Genomic DNA, 22,637 nt, shown 5'->3' with positions numbered 1-22,637 from the left:
TAAGAGTTATCGATGAATAGAGTAAAAATCAAATGAAACAATTGCTGTGAACCAAAGGGAGTATCAATTTTTCAAGAAAAGTGTTACCTATTCATCAGTTGAGGCAGAACATGAAGCATAAAGGTAAAAACATGTAATATTTCATTTTTAAATTAGAGTGTATTTAATATATTTTTTTATTGGTTTATAGGGAAGGATGAGAGAAGATGAGGAATTAGGTTAAAATTAAATTAATGACCTTATTTAGAAAAATCAATACTTGCTCCAATTGAGATAAAACATGATTCTCATTCAAATGCAACTAGAATGCGTTTATATAACATATAAGTATTATGAAGTGTTGTGATAAACGATTGTCATGAGAGAATAAACTAAGGTTAAACAATTGGACAATGAATAAAAAACTTTTTAATATTGATTATCAAATGATTGGTGTCATAAGCAAATGATAAATGCCTAAAAAAACTAATAATTAAATAACAAAGATCAAAATGAGGTTGATGACAAAAGTAAGTATTATTTCGTATAAATTTATTAGTTAAATGTATAAAAAAACATTATTTTCAATTTAAATTAACAAGCATATTTATAGGTGAAAGTTCGTTTACGATTTAGTTTTTTAAAAAACCAAATTTAATTTAATTTTTGATTCTTTAAATCCAAATTCAAAACACATTAAATCAAATCAAACCAAATTAATTTGTTTAAATTTTTTTTAGACCAATCCAAATCAAATTTTTAACTATAAACCAAATCTATGCTATAAACTAAATTAGAAGACAAAAGGCAAAAGTGAGGGAGCAAAATAAAATTCAAATTCTTGAATAAAGGCTTATTTTTCCTAAAGCAAGAGCTTATTTGGTTCATACCAATTTAAACTTAAACTTCCAAATTGCGTTTGGTTTAAGATTAAACGAATTTAAACTTCCAAAGGAAATTAATTTCTACAACTATAGGAATTTAATCACCATAATACCCTTTGATAATTACAAAATTATGTGTTAAAATTAAGTTCCTATGGTCATCCATACAACATTGTGTAATTCTTAAGAAATTAGCAAGAGAATAAAATTCTTGTGTATTGAATTTAATTCCAATGACAACGAAAGAAGTTCTTAGAAATAATTTTCTTGATTGGAATCTAAGTATAAAACTTAATCTCTAATGTTACCAAGATCGCAAGGTTCGAAGTAACTTGATGAACCGATATAAGTTTCAATGAATCGTCAATGTTTAAAGGAAATAAAACAATGCAAAAGAACACAAAGATTTAAGGTGGTTTACCCAATGATGGCTATGTCCTCCGTGGCGTGTAGTCTCTTGTTTATATTATAACAATAGAGAAATACAACTCTTAGAATGAAGTATTACAAATGATGTACGAGAATGCAAAGGCTATGCGTTTAGGCTTAGGGATTTATGTTTGATGTGTTTGGATGAACAAATGAACTACTTATTTATAGGGGAGATCACACTAAGCAACATTTAATACATTAAAGCTATGAATAAATGACAATGAAACAACCCAATGCACTTGAAGAGTCAAAAAAAGCATCCTAGGTGCGTTAGAAGGTCTGCTCGACCAAAGCAGAGGCTCGTTCGGTCGAGCGGGCTACAGGAAGCTACTGGATACAATCTGTCTGCTCGCTCGACCCACCTTGGAACTCGCTCGATCGAGCGGCCTTTAGTGGACATTCTGACAACTTTGCTCGACCCAGCATAGTAGAGCATCTTTTCCACTTCTTCATTAAGATTCATAACTCCCATGTTTAAGTCACACACATTAATCCCTTCATTACTTCAAGAATTATTCCATCAAATTCAACACACATTAAGTTACTCAATTAAAACACCCATTAACCTACTCTATAGGATTCCATCCCATGAGTTCACACATGAATGCATAATCAATTGGTGCACTCAAGTCACCGTAAATCTCAACAGTTCTATAAATTTTGTTTTTGTTACTATATCGTCTGAGTCTTCTTTCAACATGTAGAGTTACATATGATTTATTCGACTAATAATTTAAACCCAATATTGAAAATAAGCTCCTTAATTGGATTTAAAAATTAATTTTTACTTAAAGTTAATCCAAACAAAAATATTTCAACTTAAAAAATTTTCAATCTAAATATAAACCATATTCCTTAATTGGACTTGATTAATTTAATTTGGTGTTCCTATCCCAACCACCTAAAATGTTATAAATTACATTAGAACGCAAATACTCCGGTCTCCATTTCTTGAACACAAACCCTGCACCTTTGGGTTAATGGACATCTCAATAACACGATCACAATGGCTACCAACTACCTTAACCTTAGCCCTCACTGTTGCAGCCATTGTTGGTACTTCTCTTTCTCTCTGACTTTTCAATAATGCATTTTTCTTTTCATCTTATACTCGAAAATTAACAATTTTTTGCTTAACTTCTTGGATTATGAACAGTTTATTGTGTACTGGGGAAGAAATCGAAAGCCAAGGAATCAAAAATTCGAGAGTTGGAAATATCACTTAAATCTTCTCTTGATAAAACTGCCGCTGAACGTCAAGGTCGCATTAGAGCTCAACAGGTTAATCTTATGCTTGTGGTATTTAAAGAAGTTTTCTTTTATGATTGTAATCTTTGTAGAAACTACTTTAAATAATATTGTTAGTTTGATTGCGTTGTAGTTGTAATAGTATTGGAAACATTTAAGTTTATTACTCTAAATTTTTCAAAAAATAAATTAGTTGCCTTCTTTTTTTTTTTTTTTTGGTTAACATTGAATGTAGATATTATAGTGAAGAAAATCAAATTGGGTTTTCATACTATTTTGAATGCATAATAATATTATCGGAATCAATTGACAGCTTAATCTGAAAACTCGGAATGGTTTTAATAGATTTGTATTTAAAACTGTGAGAAGGGTTTGATTATATGAATCAAACTATTGAAATTTGAGAGAAAAACAAAGTATAAAGCAACACATCTTCACTTTTCTTATTTATTTGCATTCCTGCCTAGTTTGTTTCAATATTATGTAAATTTCATGTGCTTTTGTGTAAGTAATTCAAGGCAATGGATGCATAGAATGTTCATGCGGTCTTTGATGTCTCATTTTAGGATTTGAGAAAAGCATTGCTGCAACAGAAGGCAGGTAATTGTGGGCCAGCATCATATCCCATGATTCCGATCGGTACAGTCCAATCTTGCTTCACTACAAGGTACATTGCCATGCTCCCCTCCGAAATAGCGCTTAGTTGATTTACTGATTCGTAAACTGAAATATCTGACTAGAAAATGTAAAAAATGATGAAGGAAAGTTTATCATTATTACTTGCTTTGTTACATCCTTTTAGCTATTGCTATTAGTGCTATATGAATTTTAAACTTAATAATCTGAAGTTATGGAGTTTGGAGATTGACTGGATGATTAACCTAGATGGCTTGATCCGTAGCTTGCATACAGAAAATGAACCTGTAACTGAGAATATTTTGTATGTAGTTATTGGCTAAAATTTACTTGTTTGATTCGGGATGACTTGTTCTTCTTTTCTTATCTGACAAAGACTTGTGACAAGAAATGTGCTATACCATACAACAGACTCTATATGCTTAGCATTTACGTTGTGAAGAATACAACAATAACATGCTTACCCCAATGCAAATGCCAAGGTTCTATCTCCTAGTTGGGGCTTGGGGGATCGAATTTATGCAACTTAGAGTGCAGAGTGTTTGAAGATATTAGTGGGTTGATACAATTATTTGCGAGTCCATAATGCACCACAATTGATCAAAATGAAGTTGTGTTAGGACACTTTGCATGCTGTCTTTTAGGCTGTAACAATGCAACCAAGTTATGGAAAATGTATGGAAGAACAAGGCACTTTCTGTAATGTTGCAGAGGTGTAGAATTATACGATCCATAAAATAAAATTCAAGCCGGCTAAGCATGATGTGCTGATGTGTAGTAAATTTACACATCATTTAAGTTGGTAAATGAAATCAAATCAACTGAATGTCCCAGAGTCTAGCTTACTTGACTTGGTTTCTTCATATGATTTTATTCTTTAAATCTTTCTTTTCATCTTTTTTTTTTATGTTTTATTATGTGAATGCATGGCTCCTATGTGCATTAACTTGGATATTTATAATTATAAAGGATTGTGAGAGAACTGTTAAGGTCTGAGTCGTATGACAGACTGTGTTTGAAGCCACAATACGAAAAATAGCAGCCATCTTGAGCTTACATTTTATTTGTAGTTGCTTTTGTGGATCTAAATACATTGGCTAAGTAAATCTGTTTCAAGAAGTGCAAATATGTATAAGTTTTGTATTACTGTGTTAGTACTTGATGAGGTTTCACAATTCACAATTTGAACTGGACTAGTCTTCTAGTTTAGTTTGTTCTCTTCTTATCTCTTCAAATTAATATGTTAGCCTGGAGATTGACATATGATGTAACTTTTTCTTTACATCCTTGATCTTTTTGAATTGACTCCTTAATCCTAAAAGATGAATTTTCCTTTTCCTTGCATTTTTTTTATTTAACCAGCTATCAAGCATAGTCTGAGTTCAAAAGATCTTGATGACGTAGGGTGCTGTTAAAGCTGATATCTTTTTCTGTATTGTCGTTAAACTCCTGTTCCAATTGTTGTAGGAATGGTACGCCAAGACAACCTTTGCTAGTGCCACTTGCTAGAGCTTGCTTGATGTTTGACCCAGTCAGGGTTCCCCCTTCCTCGTTGGAAGGTCTTGAAGAGTATTCTCATGTTTGGATTATATACATATTCCACTTGAATACTGATTTGGATAAATTATGGTTGGAACCTTCAAGATCGAAGATCAAGGCTAAGGTTTGTACTACTCTTGTTTAGTATACTCATTGTTTATGGCTCACTCCCAAACAAGATTGGACAATTTGTGCTTTGAATGGATTAGGTGAGGGTGCCGAGACTGAAAGGTGGAAGAAAGGGAGTATATGCCACAAGAACCCCCCATCGTCCCTGTCCTATTGGTCTAACTGTTGCTAAGGTATGTATTCTTCCCTTTTGATGTTATTGTTGATAAAAGGTGTTGATTAAAATATAGGCTAAGAAATATGAATGCCCCTCAGGCTTAATGCATGCAAAATTGTCGGGATTTTCACATATAGGGGTTAATTTTAAACAATTTTAAGAATGTTGTTGCCATTAATCACGAGGACAGTGCTAAAGATTCTATTAAATGGAAGTTGAAAAATTGTACTTTCCTTGAGAAAAGTTGAATTGTGATTATTTACTCCTTTTCCGTTTCTGCATATCAAAGTTTAAGGAAGAAACAAAACTTGAAACTCATGGCAGATTGACAAGCTAACTTGAAATTCTTGGAAGATTGACAATTTAGATACAGCAGCTGTTTGATGAACTAGGCTGATATTAGGCAATACATTTTTGCATTATCCAGGTTGAGGCTGTACAAGATAACATGATTTTACTTTCTGGTGTGGATTTGGTTGACGGAACAGTAAGTGTCCTTTTGGTCATATTTTCTGTGAAGCCTGAAGGTTGTGGTGGTTAGAAAACTTAATTTGTTGATGGCTTCAAGTATAACATGTAGCTTTTGTCGTCTAAAATTATTGGCAGCCTGTATTGGATGTCAAACCATATCTTCCATATTGTGACAGTATACCAGAATCAATGGTGCCAGATTGGGTGAAGGTAAATTTACTGTCTTTTTCTTATTTATTCTTGCAAATATTATGAAATATTCAATTGTTGGAGATGGATTGGGAACTGTATACATATCACCTTTTGGTTCTTTAGTGGGTTTAAAATCATTTCCCTGTACTCCTTGGTCATTCGGAGGGTGTAGGTCTCCTTTATGTCATTGATATATTGATTCCCCATGCTTGTTCTTGTCTCACATAAGGTATAAGGATTTGTGTTCACTCTCCTTTAGATATTGGAGAATCGTGCTAATGTCAATTAGATTACATTAGTATTGGCCCAAGTGAGAATTAAGGTTCAATGGCTTTATCAGTGTAGGTATTGGAGGGAGTTTATAGGGATGGGGAAATATATGAGATAGTTGATGCTTGTCAAGCTCAACCTATGTATGGGCTACGTAGCCTCTTTTTTTTTTTTTTTTTTTTTTTTTTTTTTTTTTTTAAAAAAAATTTTTGAATGCTATCTCTGCCATGCCTTCTCATCTTGGCTTGTTGAATAATATATATGCAAATGTGGCCTATAATTGGCTCATAATTTTCTTCTAGGTCCTGCCTCATCTGTCTTTGATTCATTCAACAGGCTTGATTACGATTTATGTTTTTTTGAATGTGTTCATTCTGCCGTAGAACATAAGATCAGATCCTGCTAGGCTTGTACGTTGGGGCCATTGGGAGGATACTAATCGGTGGAAATATCAATTGTGGAAGCCTCAATGGGTGGTACACTGTTGCCTAAAACAGTAAACTTAAATAGATTAATGGTGAATGAGGGTGATAACTTTCCATGTCTCATAGAGTGTAATTTACTCCCAAATGGGTGTAGTAATTTCAGTAAGTCCCAATATTCATCAACACCCTTTATCCCTTTCCACCTGTTCACTGCCTCCTAATCGGTTCCTATTATTTCCTAAATCATTTCTTTCCATGCATGGTCTAAAAGGAATAAAGTTATTGGTTATTAGGGCTCTAACACGATGTTTGGATAGCAAATTAGGAGAGAGAAGAAAGGAAGGGAAGGGGAAGGGGAAGGGGAAGGGGAAGGAAGAGAAAGGAAGGAGAGTGATAAGGAGGGATAGTGTATATTGTTTGTTTGAAGGGAAGGGAAGGGAAGGGAAAAGGAAGGAAAGTGTTTTCCTTCCAACTCTTTTCTCCTTAGGAGAGATTGCATTCTTAATAAAACTTGTCCATATTTTCCTTCCAAATCCCTTCCCTCTCATTTTATTATCCAAACAAGGGATTCCTCCTCCCCTTCTTTTCCCTCCATTTCCTTCAATCCAAACCACTCTAAACAAAGCAATTATATCTTGCATGCAAGTCATTTATATTTAAATGAAGAATTTTGTTTTGTTTTCCGAAGTTTGTAGTCACTAGTCATTTAGGACTATGCAATAAGAAGCTTGCTGTTGGAGTGATATGGTGGGCATCACTGAAATGATTCTGTAAAGGGGGAGATTGGAAAAGTCGAAAAGAAGGAGTAGAATTGTTAGATGAAGGGTAAATTTTAGATTGGAAGTATAGATAGAGTGTTGGAGAGAAAAGATATGATTATGAAAGGGATTGGTTAAAATGTAGTTTTAATCTGGGAGAGTTTCTTGATTCCTGGAAGCAAGAAATACTAGCTGTTACGCTTCATCTCATTCTTAACTCGTTTAGCCAAGGCATAATTTTCAGTCCTCGGCAGTGCTGTCTAGTTTTTCTCTTCTGTCGTTGTTGGAGGCTAAAAGTATTTTTCTCAAAATTTGTGTGTTGTATCTTTTTTGATCTCTATTGTTACCACTTTGAGTTATCAAACGTGTAATAAACATATAAAATAATTTCTTATTAATTGGCCGTCCTTCCTGCTTTTTATGAAAAAATTAGGCAGTGGTTTATCAAAACTGTCTTAATTCCTTTCTTGATCTTGCAGGAAGAAAAATTGTTAACCGTGGCTTCTATTACGTTTTCTGAGGTCTTCCACTCTGCTCTTCTTAATTGTTGGGAATCAGTGGTAGGTAACTCTTTTTATGCAGCAATAATAGTCTTATATTGTGCTTTTGTGTTGCTTAACAAATACTCCTTCCATTAATTGATTAATGCATCAAATTCAATTGAAAAGGAATTCTATCTAATACAACAACAATGTCAAAACCTTAACCTTAACTAATGGAGTTGACTACATGAACCAAATTAAAACAACATGTGAGATCCTTGCAAACAAAAAGCATACATTATTCGTTCCTCATCTTCAATTCTAATCTACAACTAAAAAACCAATTCTAATGATCTTTCATATATATCATGAACCGAATCACCGGACCTTATTATCCATTTTTTGTCCATATTGATATACCTATTGAATGTCCCTATTTTCCAAGTGATTAATTTGTCATATGATCTATTTTCAGGGGAGAAATAGTTTGTATTCATCGCCCAACGAAATGGAGAAATTGATTCAGCAGGTTCTTTCATGGGACATACGTTCATCATCGCAGAGACACCGGCCTCATGAATCCAATCAAATAGTCGGAAACCTTGAAGATGTTTCTCAGAATGCTGAAGATTCTGAAGTTGGTGAAGAAATCTTCCATCAAATTAGTGAAAACTGTGATTCAAGTCTTATAACTTATCATCTTAATTTGGAAGGCTTAGACATATCCTATATGATTGACTGTAAGGGCAATGTTATTGTGGATAATGTGGTGCCATTTTCTCATGTTTCTAGAAGTAATCAAAACAGATGCAATTACACTATGTGGAAAGCCACAAACTTGGATAATTAGCTGGTCTTTATCTTTGATCATTCTTCTTTTTTTTTTTTTATTGAACTTAACTTCTTTTTTTTTATTATTATTATTATTATTATTATTTTTAATCAAGTATGATCTTGTTTTACTATGTTAATCTTGGGTGAATTATTATTGCTGAAACAAAATTAATTTACCTTTGATGAATTTTTAGCTGAATTAAACTTGCTTTTATTTACTAATTGATTTTTATGGAAAATTTTGATTATTCTTTTTCCTACATTGAACTCGTTTTCTATTAATTTAATATTTTTTAGCTAAATTGATCCTAACGTAAAAGAAAAATATCATACGCTTATCATTGTTTTAGATATAGAGGGTGAAAACCATTAAACTTTGAGTTTAGCCTAAAGATCTTGTAAAATACTCCCTTAGAAGTAGCACTATTTGATTTAAAAAACTCTTATATATATGAGTTAAATAGCACAATATCATAGGGACAGAGAAGCATGTGTTTAGGTCTTTTGAGATAATATCTACCTTGAAAGTAGTGGAATTTCCCTTTTATTGATGGTGATGAATTTGCTAAAAAAACAAATTTAGCCCTAAGGGAATTCGAAATACTTGCATTGATGCTTAAGTCAGTATGTAATGAAGATAAATTTGAGTCTCTTTCAATTCAAGGAACCTTCAGCGATCAGGAAGGAATATAATTATTTACTATGGTGAATGTGAAGTCTTAGTATTGTGCCTTAGAATTTTTTGAATTAAAGAACTTAGATAATATTAATTATTAATGGTGTTTAGAGAGAGAAAATATTATTCTTCTGTTTTCTATATTTTTACGAGAAAAAAAAGGTTTTAATCTCCTTTTTTTACGGTCTAAAGAAGATATTTTATAAGAATCTCTTGATTTGTTGGTCACATGTAAGTCAGGATAAAAAATGTGTATCCAATGGAATGATCAAGAGCTTTTTGGATCAAAAATAAATAAATTTAGCTTTAGTAATAATACAATCATCATTATACACTCGATATCACTCAACATCACTCAACGTCACTCAAGTACTAACCAAATATTAATATTCTCCATATATGAAATAAATTTTAAGTTTTTTATATTCATGAAAAATCATCTTTAAACTTTTCTCTCTATATATGAAATATTCTGAAAAATCATCATATTCAACAAATGATTGCACTGAATGTATCAAATTCAAGAACTATGGGAGTTTTCGGTCCAAACCTACAGCATAGGGCTCCGTAATCAGATGCGCTCAAAAATCTATTTTTATACATATTTGATTTATTATTAATTTTAATTATCGCAAACAGATGTATGTTATTTTACACGAGAATAACCAAGTAATAAAGACTTAAATACAAATATTTTAAGAAATGGAGAAATTTTATAATATATTAGTTTTTTATATTTTTTCTTAAATTTTAAGGTTTTTTAGATATAATTGACACAAAAACCCTAAAATTTACAAGACTAGCCTATCAAGACAATATCAAATTCAAGAAATGATTGCAATGTAATTTATGAAATTCAAGAATTGATGGCAACAAATGAGCGATGGATTAATAAAAGAATTAAAGAAAGGGTAGTTGAGGTTGTGAGGTTGGTAAATCTGCTGGCTTCCTAATTCTGATGCATGCCCTAATAAAATCTAATAGACAGCTCCATACTATAATTAAACATTCGAAATCTACATCTATAGCTAGCTCCATACTTCAACCTTGATGTGGATACATGGATCATTTATTGTTGTATCTCTATTTACAACTACGCCACCGACACTTTCAATAGCCATAAAGTATTTCCAAAAATAATTTGTCCACATTCATAAATTAAAGATCATGATTTTGTAATAGTATCTCCTTAATTTTATAGTATACAAAAGTACCATTTTTCATGGCTTTTAATAGTTAATACACTTTTGTTTTTTCGCTATCCAATGCACGATTTTAATCTTTAATATCTTTAATTTTATATGATAAAAAATTCTAAAAAGTTAATATGAAAATATTCATTAAGACGAATCAAATAAGATCTCACTTGACTATGTTTTACATTATACATGGAGAACTATATACCAAATAAGATCAGTTGATGAACAATGGTTGCTACAGCAACTGTAGCAATTATTAAAATCCGGAGGAAAGATTTAATAATATTTTTATATATTATTTATTAAATTGACAAAAAAATTTAAAATAAAAATTTTCTAAAATAGTTTGTTTACTTTATGCTTTTTAGCTATAAATAATTTTTTTCTATCTGTTTAAATTGTAATTTTATAGATGATATGATGAATTATACACCATAAAAATTAATTTAATTTTATTAATTTCACGTTTTAGTTAAAATTAGGAATATAAATTTATTAATCAAACATCGAAGTTGTTTTTAACAAATAATTCGTAAAAATTTAAAGAAATAGTTGGAGACATTACCTAAAATAAAAATATTATAAAGTAAAACACATAATAAAATAGAAATATTGACAAACCTATACAACTGTATTTTATAAAATACTAGTATATGTTCATGTGCGATGCACAGATGTATTAGTTTGTTAATTTATATAAAAAAATATATTGAATATAATTGTTTATTTTCTGAACTAACAATTTTAATTAATTATAACTATTTTTACTAACTAAAAAGATTATTAATAAATGAATTTATTTCACTAATTAAAATAATTTTTAATACTAATCAAAAATAATTTTACTAATGAAAATTTTTCTTTCCTAAGTAAAATGATTAGTCTAAGTAAACATATTAATTTAAGGTTTATTAATCAAAGGCTAAATTATTAGGCAAACATTGTATCAAACTTTCTTCTATGAAATAAATATACGGAGTACCCATACACAACACTTTATTGATAACATGTTCTAAATATAATTTCCTTTATCATAATTATCAGTGTAAAATTATTCTAGACAAGATTTTAGTTATTATTTTTCAAATATTGAAGTTAGCTGAATAATTAAGTTGACATATATTTTGACATTATTCTGAATATTAGTACACAATTAAAGAGTTTTTAATTATAAGGTTATTTTTAGTTAACAACTATTTTTAATTCAAAATTGTTTTTGTATCATAAATAAGGTATAATTAATAATTTTAGCCATTTAAATTTACTAAAATCAAAATTACCAAAATTATTTTTTTCTTGAAAAAGTGTATTTGAAAAATCCAAGTTGGAAAATTGACCTTTTTCTTACTATTATTCATTAAGAAATAAAGTTTAATTAAAAATCAAAGTTTCCATATTCAATTACTAATAATAAATTTAGGTGGGAAAACGTGATGTATAAAAATGACATAAAGCATATTCTTTTATTGTTTTAGTAGAATGAATGATGATTAGATATTATGGTATTAGTTTTGTTGAGTTTTCTATAAATGTCACACTTTACATTGTTTAGATATAGTAAGGTGAGTTACGAGAGAACGACACAAATAAAATGTATGCAGATGAAATGATAAAGAGATTAAACATGTAAATAAGAATGGAAAAACTAAAATTATGTACCCTCTATTTACTAGTGGAAAAAACCTTAAATAATGTTGTGGTTTTTTTACCACTATATGCTGCGATTTTGACCTCAAACATTAGTAATAGCAGCAGATCGCTTATTTTAAATGCTGCGGTTTTAAACCGCAACACAAAAATACATTATATGTTGCGGTCCTATGGGAACCGCAACATATAGTGTTTTTTTTTAATTCAAAAAACACACTATATGCTGCGATTCCCATAGAACTGCAGCATATAATGATGTTTTTTTTTTGCTTTTTTTCGTTTAATTAATAATCCAATGAATATAATTATTAGTAATATACACAATTGCAATCACCAAATAATCGCCATAAATTCATCACTAATATACACTCGATCATTATAATAAACAAATATAATATATATATATATATATATATATATATATATATATATATATATATATATATATATATATATATATATATATATAATACATATATATACAATAATGGTACATATATATATATATATATATATATATATATATATATATATTTATATATATATATATATATATCATAAATAATACATATATATACAATAATGGTACATATATATATATATATAAATATATACACACACACACACACACACACACAAAAGTCCAAAATCTAAACTAATTATACTACCAAACACATATATTAGATTTTGGACTTTTGTGTATATATAACCCTAATTAACTCGGTGAAATTTACCCTATTTAACCCTATTTACCGTTTATATTATTTAAAGTATTCAAATTTGTATATTTTAATTAATTAACAAACTACATACATAAGTAAATTATTGTGATTATTCATACATAAGTAAACTACATACATAATTAATTAACAAACTAACATACATATTAAGTAAATAAAATACACATATATCAAAATAATTAACAAACTAATTATAACATCAACTTGAAAAAAATGTAAAACTTAAAAATTAAACAACTTAAAGAACTTAAATAAAGAAGTTGAAGAACTTAAATAATTAACATACTAATTATAACATCAAATATATAAACACATAAAAATATCAAACAAAATTAAAATGAAAATTATACCTTGAATTTTCGTGGGTTTAGATATGTGTATCTACAATTGGGATGTGTAACCTATACAATGTAAAACAAAATCAAAATTAGTATAAAAAACTAAACCCTAAAACACAATGAAGCTTGAACACTTGAAATGAGCTTTAAAAAATTATACGTTGAAGAAGAACAAGAACTAAGCCCTAATTTCGTGGGTTGAACAAGTACAAGAACTTGATGTTCGTGGGTTTGAGAGCTTGAAGAAAGACAACAATGAGAGAAGAACGAAGAAGCAATTGTAATGTTCATGGGTTTTAGAAGGATTTTAGAAGCAGCTGTATCAAGAACGAAGAAGTAGTATGTTCGTTGGCTGAAGCAGTATGTTCGTGGGTTGAAGTAGTATGTTCGTGGGTTTTAGAAGGGTTTTTGTTAACGTTGTAAATGAAACAGTAGCATAAAGAACAAGATTATAAGGCACATTTTTTCTAAAAAAAAGGATAGATATATGCTGCGGTTCTTGAAAAACCGCAACATATAATGTATTATATACTGCGGTTTTTCAAGAACCACAACATATACCTTTTTTTTTTTTTAAAATAATGTACTGAAATGGTCGAAGAAATTAATCTCATTTTAATCACGAATTTGACGTCTAAATTTTATTTAATTAGTGATGGTAGTAATAAAAAAAATCTATGATGATTAGAAACTCGCTAATTTGTAACGTGGTTATGAATCATAACAGCTATCGTAATCTTTGAAGGTAAAACTTAAAGTTGAGCAACTACCTACAACATTTCAGAATTATTATAATACTTACTCGAAAACTTTATTGACCCAAGTTGGGAATAAGTAAAATATTTCATACACATATGCAAGTGATTTTTAAACATGACTTACAAGTTACATAACTTGTTACATTTACAATAATTTTTACCCAAAATTTAAACTATCTTAGATAAATCTTTCTTACACCATAATAATCCAAATTGAGGATAAAAATCACCTCAAATCAACCCTAAACAATAGCCCCATTTGGTTGTCCCATACCCCTTTTTAGCTCTTTGTTCACTTACATACACAATCTAAACACTCTACCAAAAATCCTCTTTGTTCTAATCTAGATTGTGCATCATTACAAGCATGCAAAGGATAAAATAAGAAGTAAAAACAACCCATAATAGGCCATTTCATCCAGCCATAAACACAAATACATTGCTCCCAAATTCATTCAAGAACAAACACTAGAAACCTACAAAGTTTCAACTACTAAAACACCTTCTTTTCTCATCAAATCTTCTTTAAAAACCCATCAAAAACTTCTGAAAATTTACGTTTTTAAACTCAAATATTCCATAATAATAATCTTCATTTCAAGAGCTTTACATAGAGACCAAACTTGAAGAAAACCATCAATAATAGACTAAGTTATGCTTATTCCTTTATTTCACTAGTTTTGTCAAAATTTGTTCATGTAAAATTCTTTTTACGTGAATTCTTTCTATAAACTAAGGTTATTATAAAATGGGTATTTCATCATAATAACTAAGAAAAGTAATCTGTTAAGAAGGCCTAGAAATTTAAGCTAAAAGAAGGAAATTTGAAACATTTTTCTTCCATCAACTTACAATCTCCTCTTTTTGTTTCCTAGCCAATAACTCTCAAGTTGTGGGACTTGTTCAACAAGTGTTGCTCAACACTAATCAATCTCCAAAGTGACAAAATATCAAAGAGTAAGTAAATCTAACAATTTTTAATTAGAAATCAAAAGTCATTAAGTTACATAGAAAGATCTGAAATAATGCTATTTTTGAATTCTTTAAAAATAATTGTAGCAAAGGAGTTGGATTTTAGTTATTGAGAAGTTGTACAAAGGTTAAAGAGTACTATTGGAGCAAAGGATCGAGGTATGTCACATGGGTTGATTTTTAATGGATTTAAGAATAAGTTGGGAAAGTTTGTGTATAAACTTTTTTTTAAAAATAAAATTCCCAAAGAGAAGTTCTTAAATCTTGAAAAAATAATGTCAAAATGATAATTTTGAGTATGGAATAATTTATTACATGTATTATTATTGTGGGCATAATGTATGTTGATTTTATAAATTGTTGTATGTTTAAAGTCATATCTAACACTAATTTGTGAAAGTTATTGTGATGGAAATGATTATATGAACTTTGAAAATATTTGAAATTCATTTTAAAGGTAATTTCCAGTAGCTATATGTTAAGAAAATCTCTTGGATATTTTTGTTGAAATTTATTCGTTAAATCGATATTTTAATGGATTTTAAGGTGTTAAAATACTCTTATTATAAAATATGGTATTAGATAAACTCTTGATCATTAAAAATAATTAATAAAACAATATTATAATGTCTCCAACAAGATTTGGCCAGAATATATTTAGTTTGAAATTTTTCATGATTTTTGAGTAATCGTTAAATTGTTTATCGGTAAATTGTGAAATAGTAAAATACAAAAAAATTAGAAAATAAAGACATATGGACTTGAAATTTTTATCACATACTCATATGGGCAGTAACTAAAATTGGTAAAAGTTTGGAAAGCTTTTGTTGACGTTTAGGGACCTTAATAATTTTTACTCGGTTATTAAAAATCGGTAAGCTAGAAAACGGTAAAATATAAAATAGATACTAAATGACTTCCTTTGGATATGAAAATTTTATAAGAAACTTATATAAATATTAGATACATGTTAAAATAATTTATATGAATTTTCGTGACCATATATGGACTTAAATAAATTCTATTTGTTGTATCGGTAAAATAATGACATTAATTATTTAAAATACCCCAAGTGATTTGTAATAGTTATTTAAAATTTTATATCCCTTAAAATAGTTTCCATATAATCATAGAATTTTTTATATTATTTTATTCAGACTTAAATAATTTTAAACTGATTTTATTTTATTTATTGATAAAATGCCTATATTAAATAATAAAATATCATACATGACTTTTATAAGTTTAAATGGGCTAATAAAAGTTTCATATGACTTCTAGAGCTTTGGTATAATTTTATTAAGCTAATTATTAATTATTTACTAATTTATTAAATTAATAAAACTTGTTTAATTATTAAAAGGTTTAATATTGATAATTAAATTTGAGTAAAAATAGACCTATATAAAAAAACTTATAATTGTATTAATAACCTACTGCCTCATAGTATAAAATAAGTTAACTTAGATGGTTTATAAATTTTATGGATTTAAGACATCATTTAAATAATGGTAAATACCTAAATTGTCGAAAATAATCATAAAATCGTTATAAATTGGCATAACCAATTATAATTCGATGGGAAAACCTTAAATTCATTTTAAATAAGGTACTATAAAGACTTGATTAATTTGGGCCTTGTTGGAGAATTAATATGTATTTTATAAATCAATTATCGATTTTATTACCGGCAAAACTATCTCGTATTTAAGAAAATAGTGTTTTATGAAATCTTCCGTGATAATGATTTTATAGACTTATGAACTATATTCTAGTTGTTTAGAATGAATTTCAAAACTCTTTTAAGTTATATTTACTTTAAGAAGGATTGAAACAAAACATTTTAGTAGTTTCGTTAAAAAATCGTATTGAACTTTAATCACTTTTTGTTATGATGCATTTTCATACATGCTAGTGATGCCCCAATATAATACTAAGGTTATGTTTGATGATATGATTTTGCTAAGCATGTTATACCTATGTAGGAAAGATTATGATTTCATTTTTGCTATGTTGTAAATAAAGTATGTTTTGCTATGTTGCAAATAAAAGATGTTTATCACATGGAAAAAAATAATATTTTTTACTTTTCAAATGCTATTGAAATTACAAGATATATATTATATACAAAAAATGTTTTAGCCTAAATGGCGGGTACATATGCCACAACAAATGTTGTGTGCATGATTAAACGGCTCACCAATGCTGAGCGCGTATTGTTCACAATACAATTGTGTTACACTTGCCGGACATGTCGCAGACGGTAGACCGACTACCAAACGAGTCACAGGATCACTCACAGAGTACCCATGCAAACTTATAATATGAGTTTGAAATTGATTTAGATCTATTGAGATCTTATGATTTATAATGAAAATGAGAACTTGGAATTATTATGAAACCATTGAATTGAGTTTGAATGATAATTTGATTTATCAAATGAAAAAGCATCTTTCAAAATGAATTTACTCAAACCAAAATATTTTAACAACTTGGTTGACGGATACTAGTGTGTTATAATTAGCATTTTGCTGATATTATGCTTTGTATGTATTCCAATGGTTTTGTTTTTAGAGTGAACCCCCATGGCACCTCGGCGGAGAATTAATATGCGAACGGAGGATGAACTTAAGTTGGAGTATGACTCCCTTTTGTTTAGATCCCTTCATTGTATTTGAGAGACTATTAGTTAGTTGTTTAAATTTGAACTATTTTAAAGATGTAATTTGAACTTTGGACTTATTTCGATTTGGTTGTAATTTTCCTTTATTTTGGACAGTTAAGACTTTCGTTATATTGCTTTGGTTTTGGTTCAAGTATTTTACTTGGACATTGGTTTAACCTTTAAGTAACCCCCTCAATTGTGATGGTAAAAGTGAGCTTCTGCTTGGTTAATACTAATTACAGTTAGTCTTTGTCTTCATAATTCGAGGCGGTTACAGTGTTATATGCTGCGGATTTTCAAAAACCGCAATATATACCTATCCTTTTTTTTACCTCAAATTTTCAATTAATTTTATGTTGTGTCTTGTAGAAACCACAGCATATGATTCACAACAATTAAACTTTTTTCCGTTTCCTTTATAATTCATTTCACTATATTTACTCAATTATTAATTTTGGTAATGACCCATTTTTTTACTTTGATTCATTAGTATATTTATCTTACTTTTCATCATATTCACGCATTTTTTTTACTCGCCATATGCAATATTTATTTTTATCTCTTTTTACTTGATTTTCCCACCAACCAAATACGTATGAGGCAAATTTAGTAGAATAATAAAAGTAGGTTATTTTCCAAAAAGAAAAAATCATATTTAGTGGGCAATCCGTAATGACAAAGGGAGTTACTAAATTTCGCCACCCCCTTCAAATGAAATTACGAATTTGCCCCTGAATTTTAAAAAATTACAATTTTGCCACTCCCTACAAATTTCTTATTTATAATAATAATAATAATAATAATAATAATAATAATAATAATAATAATAATAATAATAATAATAATAATAATATCAATAACAACAACAACAATAATAATTAACTTTTTTATATTCTTCAAAAAGAATATAAATAAAATTAATAATATAACAGTAATAATAATAATAATAATAATAATAATAATAATAATAATAATAATAATAATAATAATAATAATAATAATAATAATAATAATAATAATAAAAACAATAATAAAATTAAAAATAACAATTATTATTCAAAAAGAAAAAAAATGAATCGCCCAGAACCGGGCAATTGGACCCCGGTTCAATCGCCAAAAAAATGGCGATTGAACCGGGGTTTAATCGCCCAATTTTGGGCGATTCACTTTTTTTTTTTTTTTTTTCTTTTTGGAAAATTTATATTAATAATAATAATAATAATAATAATAATAATAATAATAATAACAACAACAACAACAACAATAATATAATAATAATATTAATAACAACAATAATAATTCATTTATTTTTATTTTATTATTATTATTATTATTATTATTATTATTATTAATTTATTTATATTATTATTATTATTATTATTATTATTATTATTATTGTTATTATTATTATTATTATTATTATTATTATTATTATTATTATTATTATTACTATTATTTAAAAGAATATAAAAAGTTAATAATATTATTATTATTGTTATTATTATTATTATTATTATTATTATTATTATTATTATTATTAATTCATTTATATTATTATTATTATTATTATTATTATTATTATTATTATTATTATTATTATTATTATTATTATTATTATTTAAAAGAATATAAAAAAGTTAATAATATTATTATTGTTGTTATTAATATTAATATTATTATTATTATTATTATTATAAATAAGAAATTTGTAGGGAGTGGCAAAATTGTAATTTTTAAAAAATTAAGGGTAAATTCGTAATTTTATTTGGAGGGGGGTTGACGATAAAATAAAAAAGATGGTGAAGTTTAAAAATTAGGATGACAAATCCATTTAAAGACAACTAGACCCACTTAATTAAGGAGAAGTCAGTTCTATTGATGATTAGTTAGCATTACAAAAGATCACCCATAATTTTCATCAGCCAAAAAAGTAATATTGTTTCCTTAGTCTAGTAACCACAACTCATCTCTTGATCAACATAATTTTCATCAACAAAAATGCAATTTTGTAAGCTCCATCATTTTAATGCTTGCAGTATAAATATAAACCCTAGACGGTCAATAGTTAGACAAATTTGAATTTTAGTTGAATTAGTATGTAATGGAGTTAATACGATTTGAATCCATGCCGATTTTATTTTGAATTAACTTTTTGACTAAATAAATGATTTGTTAGTTTAACGTTAGTTTAATCACGAGTCAAGTTGGTATTAGCTATGTTGAGTCGGTTATTGTCGAATTGATTCTAGGTCAAGTGAATAGTATGATGAGTCAAATTGAATATCAGATAATTTGAAGACATGTTTTTTCATATTTATATCCAACAAAAGTTGGATTTTCGATAGATGACACATTTAGATGATGAATTTTATATTCAATTGTCTACATTTCACGATTGATCTTGTGTATAGGTTATTTAAAGTCGAGTGTAGGTTAATTTTGAACCTAAAGTGTAAGTATTGTATATGACAACATTAGACTAGACTCTGCTCGATGATAGGTTATACCACCTCAATTCAACCTTCAAGTCAGCTAGGTACAAGTTCATACTATATGTTCCTCGGGAAGAGCATCATCTGACTTACATATTTGAGATCTTTTTAAGTGCGTGCATTCCTCTTTGCTCTCTTCTTGGAAGGGGTACAAATACGGTTTTTCCGCTATTTTCTTCCCTCGGACCCCAACTTATACGAATATTAGATTGATGACTATAACTATGCCCACGAGACCCTATTAATATTTATCAATCATTTTATTTAATTGTGAACTAAAGAATGATCAACTACAAAATAATCTTTTTTCTGTTATCTAAGATCTTCTAGAAGACCGGAACAAGAATCCATTCATCAAAGACTCTTCTTAATCCTTCTATTAATGATCAAATTCAATGTTCAACCTCCTACCTGAATGTTACTTTTTTAATGGGTGAATTGATTTTTCAACCTTGAACCAATTTGTAAGATCACAATTTCTAGTACTTCTAGATATGCATCAACAAATTTTAACCGGTAAATATATTATTTTATTGAATAATATTTTCTCCAAATCTTATAGTTATTCCCACAAGAAATGTTAAAAAAGGATTAAGAAAAATAAAATGTTTTAGATATGTGATATGTCATTTTATTGAATAATAAATTTAATGGAAGAAAAGTAATAACCTTGAACATGAAAATTATATATTAAAATAAAATTAGGGGAAAAAAGTATGGAGACCATAACTATTAAAAAATATTTTAATAAAATAGGCGGAATATATGTGAGGACCAATATAAGCAATTTAAAATATTAATATGAAGTTAGTAGAATATGCGAGAGTACCATAATCATTATCATTATTAAAATAAAAAAGAACAAAGTTAATTATGTCAAAAATTTGTAATATAAATAAAATGATTATTTATAAAAATAATAAATAAACAACTTAAAATCATAAATAAAAACAACTTTAAGGAATGGATGTAACATGATCCTATATTAACCAATTAATGAGTGTGCTAATTCGAACTATTCGACCAATTCCCAACCGTCCTCCCAAAAGCAATTATTTCATCCCACAAGTTGACAACCAATTTAACTTCACCCACCCTCTTAAAAGATACTCCATCGGCCTCTCTTATTTTACATCCAACAAAAATTTGATTAGAAAATAAGACAATGAATAAGTAGAAAACAAAAATATATAGTAAGATTATATAGTATTAATTATTTGTAAATCTAATTAAAATAATATAAGTGAAATCATTGTTAAAAAAATCGATACAATGAGATGAATTTAAAATAGAAAATGATGTAAAATGAAAGGAATAAAGGAAGTATATCTTTAAAAGACATTTTCACGAGCCACGTTTTTTAAAACAATTTATTTCTTCTCTCACGCAAAATTGCTTTCTAAACTATTTTCGAACCAAACTTTTTTTTTGTTTGACATTTACAACATAATTGGAAGATGTAATACTTGAATTTGATAATTTACATCTCAAAATCAATCTAAAAAACAATACACTTGAAATAACAAGTCTATTATTCTTTTTAATGTAGGGTTGGAATTTATGGTATGTCAAGTAGGAAATTAAGTTTGTCAACTAGGCGTTTAGAGTATGTTAAGAAGGGGTTAGGATATGTCAAATAGGTGTTTATCGTATGTAGAGGTTTATATATGTCGAGTTAATTCATGTCGGGATTTAGGTATATAAAGTAGGGGTTTTAGAGTATGTCAAATATGTCAAGTAGGGATTTATGCTATGTCAAATAGGTGTTTATGCTATACCAAGTAGGTGTTTAGTACAAAAAGTGCTCTAGGTCCATTTTCCATTTTTTATTTTATTTTTTATATTTATAATTACTATTTTTTATTTTAATTTAATTATTATTAATAATTTTAGTTTAATAATAATAATAATCAAAAATAAATTTAAGGACATTTTTGTAATTTTATTAAATAAATGATGACACTATAAAAAGAGTAACGACTTTTAAAAATTGATGTAAAATGAGTAATATACATGTACTCCGATCACTTCAATATTTGTTTTGTGAAAATCTTTTCGTCATTTCGATTAATTTTTATAAATATATTTTTATTTTTATGAGTTGTAGTGAGCTATATATATACACATATTGTCAATCATATTCATTAATTACCATTGGTGCAAATTTTTTTTTTATTTTTACATATTATATGTGAATTAAAGGGGACAAACGATTAGTTGTTTATTCTGTTTGATATACTTTATAATATTATATTCTTATTTACGATATTCTATTGCTTGCATTTTTTTCATGCTTAAAATTTCACTTTTATTAACTTTATCACTTAATTAATAGAAGTATGTTTCGCCGTTTGATTTGAATACCAATATAAACAAGGTATAACTACTACAACTATAGAAGTATAAAAACATTCCAATATTACCAACTTTCAAACAAAATTCATGTGACATTCTACTTATAATTCTAATTTTTCATTGTGCCAATCCTTAGACTATCTGTATTAAAAAAATTAGTACAATATTAAAATATATTATTATGTCTCTCTATTAATTTTTTTTAGTTCACATAGCAGACTGAGAGAGATAGTATATGAGAATTAAATGCATCACTACTTATTGTAACGGAGATAAGATTAATTGTTCCTTTGTCTCTAATTGTTTGAATTTTATGTAAATATACTTTATTATAACTAAAAAATAAAAGAAATAAT

The 22,637-nt window shown here is 27.8% G+C and overlaps 1 protein-coding gene and 1 long non-coding RNA gene across 2 annotated transcripts; both read left to right on the top strand.

Moving 5' to 3' along the window:
* The first annotated feature begins 2,211 nt into the window (after positions 1-2,211).
* LOC130814705 (uncharacterized) lies at positions 2,212-8,499 on the top strand. The gene is made up of 9 exons (XM_057680855.1): positions 2,212-2,351; positions 2,452-2,576; positions 3,110-3,210; positions 4,647-4,842; positions 4,928-5,020; positions 5,432-5,491; positions 5,611-5,685; positions 7,600-7,680; positions 8,078-8,499. Exons 1-9 carry the CDS (start codon positions 2,276-2,278, stop codon positions 8,450-8,452), a joined length of 1,182 nt encoding a protein of 393 aa, XP_057536838.1. The 5' UTR covers positions 2,212-2,275; the 3' UTR covers positions 8,453-8,499.
* Positions 8,500-14,070: 5,571 nt separating this feature from the next.
* Positions 14,071-17,618, top strand: LOC130814704 (uncharacterized). Its single transcript, XR_009042473.1, has 4 exons — positions 14,071-14,448; positions 14,673-14,754; positions 14,857-14,928; positions 17,344-17,618. It is a non-coding gene; the product is annotated as an uncharacterized LOC130814704 (long non-coding RNA).
* The last annotated feature ends 5,019 nt before the right edge of the window (positions 17,619-22,637 follow it).

This window comes from Amaranthus tricolor, chromosome 6, assembly GCF_026212465.1.
Source record: "Amaranthus tricolor cultivar Red isolate AtriRed21 chromosome 6, ASM2621246v1, whole genome shotgun sequence".
NCBI classification, from domain to species: Eukaryota; Viridiplantae; Streptophyta; class Magnoliopsida; order Caryophyllales; family Amaranthaceae; genus Amaranthus; species Amaranthus tricolor.
This window is presented reverse-complemented; position numbering and strand designations above follow the sequence as displayed.